This window comes from Puma concolor, chromosome D4 (genome assembly GCF_028749965.1).
Source record: "Puma concolor isolate L17-30 chromosome D4, mPumCon1.1.hap2, whole genome shotgun sequence".
Taxonomy (NCBI): Eukaryota; Metazoa; Chordata; class Mammalia; order Carnivora; family Felidae; genus Puma; species Puma concolor.
This window is the reverse complement of record NC_141679.1, coordinates 82736572-82747478: the sequence shown is the minus strand read 5'-3', so window position 1 is coordinate 82747478 and position 10907 is coordinate 82736572. Positions and strand designations below refer to the sequence as shown.

General features: G+C 42.1%; 1 protein-coding gene across 1 annotated transcript; it reads right to left on the bottom strand.

The window, feature by feature from the left end:
- Window positions 1-6591: 6591 nt before the first annotated feature.
- On the bottom strand, window positions 6592-10251 carry LOC112850492 (olfactory receptor 1G1-like). The gene is made up of 2 exons (XM_025914158.2): window positions 10168-10251; window positions 6592-7527 (listed from the first exon to the last, which is right to left on the bottom strand). Exons 1-2 carry the CDS (start codon window positions 10249-10251, stop codon window positions 6592-6594), a joined length of 1020 nt encoding a protein of 339 aa, XP_025769943.2.
- Window positions 10252-10907: the final 656 nt, after the last annotated feature.

Here is a 10907-nt window from a genome sequence, read left to right as displayed (position 1 = left end):
AGTCGGTTAAGCGTCCGACTTCAGCCAGGTCACGATCTCGCGGTCCGTGAGTTCGAGCCCCGCGTCAGGCTCTGGGCTGATGGCTCGGAGCCTGGAGCCTGTTTCCGATTCTGTGTGTCCCTCTCTCTCTGCCCCTCCCCCATTCATGCTCTGTCTCTCTCTGTCCCAAAAATAAATAAACGTTAAAAAAAAATTATAAAAAAAAAAAAAAAAAAACAATTGTATACCTTTCAGGTTGCTTCCCTTCTTTGGTGACGAATGATGATAGTGTGAACTTTCACGTATAGGCTTTGGCGTGGGCATGTTTTGTTAGACACCTGGGAATGGGATCACCTCCTCACATGGTAACTCTGTGTTTAGTTTTTGCAAAAGCATCCTACTGTTTTACAAAGTGGCTGCATTATTTTACGATTTGACTACTAATGTAAGAGGGTTCGCCCTTCTCTCATTCCTGGCCAAGATTTTGGTTTTGCCCCCTTTTTGGAGTATAGCCATTCTGGTGGAAGTGAAGTGTGGTATCTGGCTGTTTTGACCTGCACTTTCCTAATGACTCACAACGTTGAACATTTTTCATGTGCTGCTTGACCATTTGTGTATGTTATTTGGAGAAATGTCTATTCAAATCTTTTGCCCATTTTAGAATTGGGTTATTTGTCTTAAAAAAACTTTTTTTAAGTTTATTTATTTATTTTGAGAGAGACAGAGACAGCATGAGTGGGGCAGGGGCAGCGAGAGAGGGAGAGAGAGAAGCCCAAGCAGGCTCTGTGCTGCCAGCACAAAGCCCGATGTGGGGCTTGAACACACGAAGCTGTGAGATCATGACCTGAGCTGAAACCAAGAGTTGGACGCTTAACTAGTGAGCCACCCCGGTGTCCCATTGTCTTTTTACTTTTAATGTTTATTTCATTTTTGAGAGACAGAGCATGAGCAGGGGAGGGGCAGAGAGAGAGGGAGACATAGAATCTGAAGCAGGCTCCAGGCTCTGAGCTGTCAGTGCAGAGCCCAACGTGGGGCTCAAACTCACAGACTGCAAGACCATGACCTGAGCTGAAGTCAGGTGCTCAACTGACTGAGCTACCCAGGCGCCCTGGGTTATTTGTCTTTTTATTGTTAATTGTAAGAGTGCTTTATGTATTCTTAATACAAGTATCAGATATGTGATTTTAATAGATTTTCTCCCTTTCAACAGGTTGTCTGCTTTTTTTATTTCATTGCAGTATAGTTGACACACAATGTTACATTGGTTTCAGGTGTGCAACCTAGTGATTCAACAACTCTATAGTCAAGTGTAGCTACCATCTGTCACCATATAACACTGTTACAATACCGTTGACTATGTTCCTTATGCTGTGCCTTTTATTCCTGTGACTCATTCATTCCATAATTAGAAGGCTGAATCTTCCTCTCCCTTTCCCCTATTTTGCCCATCCTCCACACCCTCCCCTCTGATAACCACCAGATTGTTCTTTGTATTTATGAATCTGTTTCTTTTTTGTTGTTGATTTGTTTTGTTTTTTAGATTCCACATGTAAGGAAAATCACATGGCATTTATCTTTTTCTGTCTGACTTATTTCACTTAGCATAGTACCTTCTAGAACCATCCATGTTATCACAGATGGCAAGATCCCATTCTTTTTAAAAGGCTGAGTAATATTCCATTGTATATATATATCACATGTTTTTATCCATTCATGTACAGATGGACACATTGATTGCTTCCATGTGCTTGGCTACCACAAAGAATGTTATGATAAACATAGGGGTGCATATATACTTTTTTCAAATTAGTGTTTTTGTTTTCTTTGGGAAAATACCTATGAGGGGAATTAGTGGATCATATGGTGTTTCTATTTTAAATTTTTGAGGAAGCTCCATACCGTTTCCCACGGTTATTGCACAAATTTACATTCCCACCAATAGTGCATGAGGGTTCCCTTTTTTCCATATCCATGCAAACACTTGTTATTTCTTGTCTTTTCAATACTAGCCATTCTTACAGGTATGACGTGATCTCTCATTATGATTTTGATTTACATTTCCCTGATGATGAGTGATGCTGAGCATCTTTTCATGTGTCTGTTGGCCATATGGATGTCTTCTTTGGCAAAATGTCTATTCAGCTCCTTGGCCATTTTTCATCAGATTGTTGTTTTTTAATTTGGTGTTGAGTTGTATAAGTTCTTTATATATTTTTGATATTAACTCATTGTTGGATATATCATTTGCAAATATCTTCTCCAATTCAGTAGGTTGTGTTTTTATTTTGGTCATAGTCTTCTTCTTAATTTTGATGAATTCCATTTATCTATTTTTTTTCTATTACTGCTCATGCTTTTGGTGTCACGTTTAAGAAACCATTGACTGGGGGCGCCTGGGTGGCGCATTCGGTTAAGCGTCCGACTTCAGCCAGGTCACGATCTCGCGGTCCGGGAGTTCGAGCCCCGCGTCAGGCTCTGGGCTGATGGCTCAGAGCCTGGAGCCTGTTTCCGATTCTGTGTCTCCCTCTCTCTCTGCCCCTCCCCCGTTCATGCTCTGTCTCTCTCTGTCCCAAAAATAAATAAACGTTGAAAAAAAAATTTTTTTTAAAATAAAAAAAGAAACCATTGACTAATCCAAGGTCAGAAAGATTTATTCCCTTGTTTTCTTCTAAGGGTTTTGTAGTTTAAGTTCTTACATTAAGGTCAATGACCTATTTTGATTAATATTTGTATTTGAGGTAAGGGCCCAGCTTCATTCTTTTGCATTTGGATATCCAGTTTTCCCAGCACCATTTGTTGAAAATAGTATTCTTTCCCTGTCGAATTGGCCTGGCAGCCTTGTTGAAAATAAACTGACTGTAAACATGAAGGTTTATTTGTGGACTCTCAATTCTAGCCCTTTGATGTAGCCTTGTGCCAGGGCCACATCATCTTAATTACTACAGTTTTGTAATAAGGCTTGAAATCAGGAGATGTGCATCTTTCCTAATTTGCATTTCTTTTTGAAGAATATATTAGCCATTCTGTGTCCCTTGAATTTCTATGTAAATTTTAGAATCAGCTTGTCATTTTCTGAAAAAAGATAGCTGATATTTTTATAAAGATTGTGTCAAATCTGAATTGTTTATTAATTTTCATAGGGTTTTTTGGTGGATTCCTTAGGAAATCTTTATTTAAAAAATTTTTTTTAACGTTTTATTTATTTTTGAGACAGAGAGAGACAGAGCATGAACGGGGGAGGGGCAGAGAGAGAGGGAGACACAGAATCGGAAGCAGGCTGCAGGCTCTGAGCCATCAGCCCAGAGCCCGACGCAGGGCTCGAACTCACGGACCGCGAGATCGTGACCTGAGCTGAAGTCGGCCGCTTAACCGACTGAGTCACCCAGGCGCCCCAAGGAAATCTTTAAATATATAACATCTGTCATCTGCAAATAGACATAGGTTTACAACTTTCTTTATAATCTGGATGACTTCTATTTCCCTTTCTTAATCGCTCTGGCTGGAACCTCTGGTACAATGTTGAATAGAAATGGCAAAAGTGAGGGGCACCTGGGTGGCTTAGTGGGTTAAGCATCTGACTCTTGATTTCGGCTTAGGTCAGGATCTCATGGTCATGAGTACACGCCCAGGTGGCTAGAGCGGGCTGGTGTGAAAGGATACTTTTTGCAGATGTTATGGGACTTAAGCTGTGTGGGCCTGGAGCAGACCAAGGTGCCTCAGAGGGGAAAATAACATTAAGAAAAAAAGGCCCTGAGTGGAAATGCGAATGGTACATATGAATGAAAGATAGTTTAGACATAGTCAGCATCTTATTTTTAAATAATTGTATGACACAAAAGGAACAGGAAACTCCTGGAGAAAGTAAGAGAGATGTGAGGGAGAGAACCACTTTGGTATTTGATATCATTCTAGAAGTCATATATTGTTTCATTAAAAAAGAAAAAAACATGCTGCATACTAAAAACCACTGAATTGTATAGTGTAAGAGGATGAACGTTATGGTCTATGAATTATATCTCAATAAAACTGTCATTAAAAAAACATATTCTAAAAAAAAAAATTAAAAAAAATTAAAAAAAAAACATATTCTATTGGAATGAAAAACAACTCGCTGTTCACATGAGCGCTGCATAGAGAAGGATTTTCTAACAATTCCAGCAGAAGTGTCACAAGGAGGAATTATTTTATTGGTTTCATGTATGTAAACTGAAAACTTAATGATGTCAAAAAATCAAAAAGAAAACTGAAGGCTGAAAAAGTGATCGGGGAGGGACACCTGGGTGGCTCAGTCAGTTGAGCATCCAACTTCAGGTCAGGTCATGATCTCACAGTTTGTGAGTTCAAGCCCCACATCAGGCTCTGCACTCTCAGGGTAAGCCTGCTTGGTATCCTCTGTCTCTCTCTTTCTCTCTGCCCCTCACACATGTGCACTCTCTCTTTCTCAAAAACAAACAAACAAACAAACAAACATTTAAAGAAAGAAAAGGTGATTGTTGAAAGTTTGTGCTACCAGAAAGAATAGAGCTTAAATCTTTAACATAAAAAGGACTTAATAAAAGTCTTTAAAGTAGTCAAGTGATGTGAAGAAATAATTTGCAGAAGAATAAATAAAATTTATTTACAGATGGCTGCATGCATCATGAGCCTGAAGAATATTCCATCCAGCAACTCCACTTCTTAGAATTTATTGTAAATATATATATATATATATATATATATATATATATATATATATGGTAAATGTATATATATTTACAATGATCTTCACTGCATTATTATTTGTAATAGTGAGAATAACAGAAAAACATAATCATCCAAAATTAAAGATTATATATTAACGTGGCATCTGCTTCTGCTATAATATTAATTATGAAAAAAAAGGAGGGGAAATTTCATTGTCCACTCCAGTGTCTTCATAAATGCCTTGGGCTCCGGGGTTTTTAATGCACCTAAAAAAATATGCTTATTCTTTGGAGATGTTTTCTGACGGTTCCTGATCCAGACGTGGCCACATCACTGTGCACACCTCGCTAGTTGATGAGTAAGTTTGCATCTGAAGCTGTGTGGGGAGAGCTTTTTTGGTCTTTTGTTTTCACATCAGATTTATAGTAGTTTCAATAAAAACGTTTTCAGCCCTTTCAGACTTTGAAAAATTACAAAAATTCTTATAAAGATTTAATAATAATAGTGTGGAAAAATGCTTACATTATAAGACCACGTGAAAAGTCGGCATCCTAACAGTATAAAATACATGTACAGAGAAAAGGACCATAAGAATTTATGTAAAGCATTCACAGTGGTTTCTTTTAAGAAGGAATTTAAAAAGATTTCTTCATAATTTAGACATTTCCTGTAATGACACAAGTGATTTTTCAGTTGGGGAAAAAATAAACCAGAGTTTAAAAAGTAAAGAGGAGCACCTGGGTGGTTCAGTTGGTTGAGTGTCTGACTTTTGATTTCGACTCAGGTTGTGAGATTGAGCCCTGCATTGGGTTCTGTGCTGGACGTGGAGCCTACTTGGGATATTCTCTCTCTCTCTCTCTCTCTCCCCCCCCCCCCCCCCCCCCGTGTGCATGTGTGCTCTTTCTCTCAAAAACAAAAAAAAAAGTAAAGAATAAAGACTGGTCACAACTAACAAATAAAAAAACCCAAATCACCTGCCAGAGACAAAGATCGAATCCCAGATGTTTGATACTGGACAAATCTCTTAATCTTTCTGTGCCCTCGTTCCTTTTCCAGAATATTTTTGTCCTCCAGGCCACACAGATTCTGCCTCATATTCTTCACGGTAAGGCCAATCCCTATGAATGGGTTTCTTCCAAGGCAGGGTCACAACTAGTCCCTGAAGCCCAGTGACTTGGCTGAGGTCCCGACCTGCCTTGTCTTGCCAGGATTTCGTTCTTTTTATTTTTTGTATCAGAAATTTATCTTAAAAATATTGAGATACAGTTGACATGAAGCCTTGTGTAAGTTTGAAGTGTACAGGGTGTTGGTTTGATACATTTATTTTTTATTTATTAATTAAAAAAATTTTTAAACATTTACATCCAAATTAGTTAGCATATAGTGCAGGTTTGATACGTTTATATACCACAGTATGATTACTACATTAGCATTTGCTAACACCTTTATCATGTCACCTAATTATCACTTCTTGTTGTGTGTTGAGAACTATTAAGATCTAACACCTTGGCAACTATGAAGTATATAATACAGTATTGTTGACTATAATCGCTGTGTTGTGCATTAGATCTCTTCTCTTGTTGTTGGGGAAGGATTTATAAGCCTACACTGCACTCCTATTGAGATTTCTCCTAGAAGCCAAGTGTTGCCTGGCACTTCGGATGTTTCCAACCCTAGACTGAATCTGCTTAGATGCATGTACCCGTTTATCAAGTCACGTCAGAGGGACTGTGGTCACTCCCTGTCCCCAGGCTGCAGTTCTGTCCTTGGCCAGATAGTCCTATTCCAGTCCTGCAAAGTTGGTCTTCCCTTTCTTGCATCTGCTTGTAAAGCCAACTCAGGAAAGTGAGTCTTTCAGATTTACAATGGACAAGTCCTGGGAAGGAGGCATGTTGAAAAGTCTGGGCTTCTGCTATGGGGAAGAACTCTTTATGATGTGGATCTTCCCCAGCCAAGGAGTCTCCACAAAGCCCCCTTCATGTCCCTGTTCCTCAGGCTGTAGATAAAGGGGTTCAGCATGGCAGTGACCATCGTATATACTACAGATGCCACCATTCCTATTTCTGCTGAATAGGTGGATGAGGGCTGGAAATACACCAGAAAGAGCGTCCCGTAGAAGAGAGTAACCACTGACAGGTGAGAGCCACAGGTCGAGAAGACCTTGTGCTTCCCCCCAGCAGAGGGGACCCTGAGGATGGTGTGGATGATGTGGGCATAAGAGACCAGGACACAGGTGAGAGGGACCACACCTGAGAGGGCTGCTTCAGCAAACATCATGACCTGAAAGATCTGGGTGTCTGAACAGGCAAGTTTGAGGAGAGGGAGAAGATCACAGAAAAAGTGTGGGATGGCATGAGAGGCACAGAAGGAGAACTGAGGCATGAGGAGGGTGAGCGAGGAGGCCAGGAGGTGGGAGCAGAGCCAGGATGCGGCGACCAGCAGCAGGCAGCGCTGGGGACACATGATCGTGGTGTAGTGGAGAGGAAGGCAGATGGCCACGTAGCGGTCATATGCCATCACGGCCAGCAGGAAGTCATCCAGCAGGGTCAGCGCCATGAAGAAGTACATCTGCACGAGGCACCCAGTGTGGGAGATGGCGTGGCGCTGTGTCAGGATGTTCGCCAGCACCTTGGGGACAATGGTGCAGGTGAAGCAGGTCTCGACGAAGGACAGGTTGGCCAGGAAGAAGTACATGGGGGTGTGGAGGTGCTGGTCAGAGCCAATGGCCATGATGATGAGCAGGTTCCCCAACATGGTGACCAGGCACATGCCCAGGAAGAGTCCGAACAGGAGAGGCTGCCGCTCAGGGTGTGCAGAGAAGCCCAGGAGCAGGAAGTCAGAGACGCTGGTTTGGTTGCTGATTTCCTTCAAGGAGAGAAATTGGAGGAGAATCTTGCTTAAAAAGATAGGCTGTGAATACTACAGAGTCTAGAGCTTTGGTCTTTATTCCTTGAAGAGGTTACTGAGATTCACTAGCAGCTATGATGGCAGGGTGGGCAAATAAGGAAAATATGAGGACTGTGGACTATGGAATCAGGCATTGTAGGGGGTGTAACTTGGTTTCTAGATTCTTGCCCTACATGTGACTGAATGAGGCTGAACTGGTTTTCATCTGGATTGACTCCCTCCAGGATTAATTCCTTTTTTAACTTTAGAACACTTGTTCAATCTTAATGCTCTACTGTGGAGTCCTTTGGGGTCATGCATATCCTAAGATAGTGGGCAATACGAGATACCCTGTCTGTGTGTGAGTGTGTGAGTGTTTACTGAGAGAAATGGAAGAAAAAGTCTTTAGATGTGCCAGGTGTGCTGTATGTCTTTGTGTTTGAAGACTGTTCCAGTGAATTAACGTAGATATGAAAACTGTTAACTGAACTTTGTGAATGAAGGGAGTGCTGTTTTCATTATCATCATCAACTTCACTATCAGCCAGCGGCATGTTTTAAGATCACAGTCTTTGAAGGGACACCTGGGTGACTCAGTCGGTTGAGCGCCTGACTTCGGCTCAGGTCATGGTCTCACATTTCGTGAGTTCAAGCCCCACATTGGGCTGTCCGCATGGAGCCTGGCTGGGATCCTCTGTCCCCTTCTCTCTCTGCCCCTCCCCCACTCATTCTCATTCTCTCTCTCTCTCTCTTAAAAATAAATAAACATTAAGAAAATTAAGAAAAAAGATCACAGTCTCTGGAGTCTAGAGACAGGCTGGGAATCCTTTCTCTGCTGTTCTCTGAGTGTGCTCTTGGGCAAGTTACTTAAGCTCCTTGAGTCTCTGTTTCCTCGTTTGTACAACGTGTTCTCGCTTCATAGAATCACTGAAGCTACTGAGATAACATCAAGGAAGGGCTCGCCTCCATTAAGGGGTGATCGTCGCTTCATTGTTGACAGGAGTTGAAGAAATGTGAGCCCGGGTCCCACAATGCAATGGTTTACATCAGACAACCTGCTTAATTATAACTTTGCTTCTCTCCTGCCTTTTTTCACTTTGGTATATGCCCCCTTGGAGTTTGCTTTCTTGGTGTTTAGATGCAGAGAATGATGCCGCCTGATAGGTTTGTTGAGGGGATAAATACTGGGTCAATGAAGGTTGTCTTCACAAACCAGATTTCATGAACTTTATGAAATCTTGAAGATTCTTTGATTCATGATGTCATGATGTGCACTGGAAAAGAGGAATACCAATGTCTCTGATGGTGTGAAAGAATGCATGTGCTGAAAGGTCAGGGGCAGCATGTGGCAGTATCATACTCGTGGAGTGTGTTCCTTAATACATCTTTTCTGAGGTCTGATGAAATCTCCCCACTCTTTATGTGTGATTTTGAGAAAGTCACTTTGCCTTTTTGCTCTTCAGTTTTCACATCTGTTTAAATGAGTAAGTGTAGGTTTACTGTGGGGAGGAGTGAGGGTAAAATTAGGCAATGGTTGTGAAATATTTAGACCAAGGCTGGTGCATACTAAGTGCTCAGTAAATATTAGCCATTATTGTTATTGTTGTTAGTACATGAGGGTGCTCCCATGTCACTGCTCCTGGCTCCTGCCCAAGAGGAGGTGGGCTTGAGAATTGTGAGATGTGAGGGGAGAGTCACCATCATTATCACCATCACTGCCCTTGGGTGGTTATATCTTTGCTCAGAATGGTCACTGACAAAGCCTCTGCTTTGGCATTGGGAAGCCCCATGTAAACTTGGTCAAATAACTTTTTTTTTTTTTTTGAGAGAGAGAGAGAGAGAGAGAGGGAGGGAGGGAGGGAGAGGGGCAGAGGGAGAGACTCTTAAGCAGGCTGCATGCTCAGTGCAGAGTCTGACATGGGGCTTGATCCCGTGACCCTGGGATCATGACCTGAGTTGAAATCAAGAGTCAGGCACTCAACCTACTGAACCACCCGGGTGCCCCAACTTGGGCAAATAACTTAATCAGAACAGCCCAGGTATCGTTAACAATACAATGGGAACAAATAACTATATTTTATATAGGTATTCACTGACTCTAATTAAAGAAAAACGAAAGGATGTGAACAGGTTTGGTGCATTGTGAATGGTGGCGGTGGACGGGAGTGTGCGTAGTCCTATGATAGTAGCCCAGAGCAATTCTGGGGACCACACCTGCCCGAGTGCTGTGATGGTAGAGTCCATGAAGAAAACGAAAATGATGCGCCCTTTATTAATCAAGTGCTCTTCTGTTTGCAGAGTTCTGATGTCCACAGGTTTTGTTGCTGCACTGGTGCTATGTTCTGGTCACTGTGGACTTGAGGAAGGGTAGCCTGAGACTCTGTCTCCATAATGACCTCAGGCTGGATCAGCAAGGACCTGGTGAACTCTGGACTTAGGTTCCCCTTATGGAGATTAGGAGAACTGGGAAGTGATGGGCGGATGTAGGAAAGAAAAGGGGAAAAAGAAAAAGGAAGAAGCTCTAATGGGCTGTGTGTGTGTCTGCACATGCGTGCCTGTGTGCATCCAGGCCTTTGGTAGACTGTGGTCTTCCTCCCCATCTCTGTGCCTTGATGCTTACCTGGAGATGCTGGCCAACCTCAGTCCCTGACACTGTCACCATGGATGTTGGATTCCCTGCTCCTTTGTCTCCCCAGGAAGACATGATTGGAGCCACGGAGCCCTTCCCTCTCTGCTGGAGCAGCACAGACTGAATACCCAGGAGGAACTGTTGACTATTCACAGGCGGTGTCTCCTGAGACCCAATCACAGGCTTCCTCGTTAGAGACAAGATGAGGCAATTCTAGACTGTGGCCCCTTGAGTCCCAGCAATGTCTGTAATGCCCCCTTTCAAAGAGACTGGGGCTGGGATCCATGGAGGCACTTCTGGAATTTTTCCCTTGGATGAGGTGCAGGTCAGGTTTGTCATCATCAGCCTGTCCCCATTGTGGAGTACACACTTTCTAATAAGAGCATTGTCCTCATGGATGAAGCATAGGTTGCAGAAAATAAGAGGGAAAAAATATATTGGAGGTCACCACTGTTGCCTTCAAATGTCATGTTGTAGAGGGGACATTCTTATTCTCTAGGACCCCAGTAGTCGATACATAATCAACATATAGGATCTACAGAAGGCCAAGGTGCTGGGGATCTTTGGATATTTCTTTGTTGTAAATCTGTTTTACATACAAAAGTGTTATGCAGAAAACATACATGTGGTATTAAAGAATGATAATAAGATAATACTCGTGCTTTTTCCTTTCACATTTAATATTATAACAGTATATTAGAATGATAATATTTCTATCACTTAAAATCCCC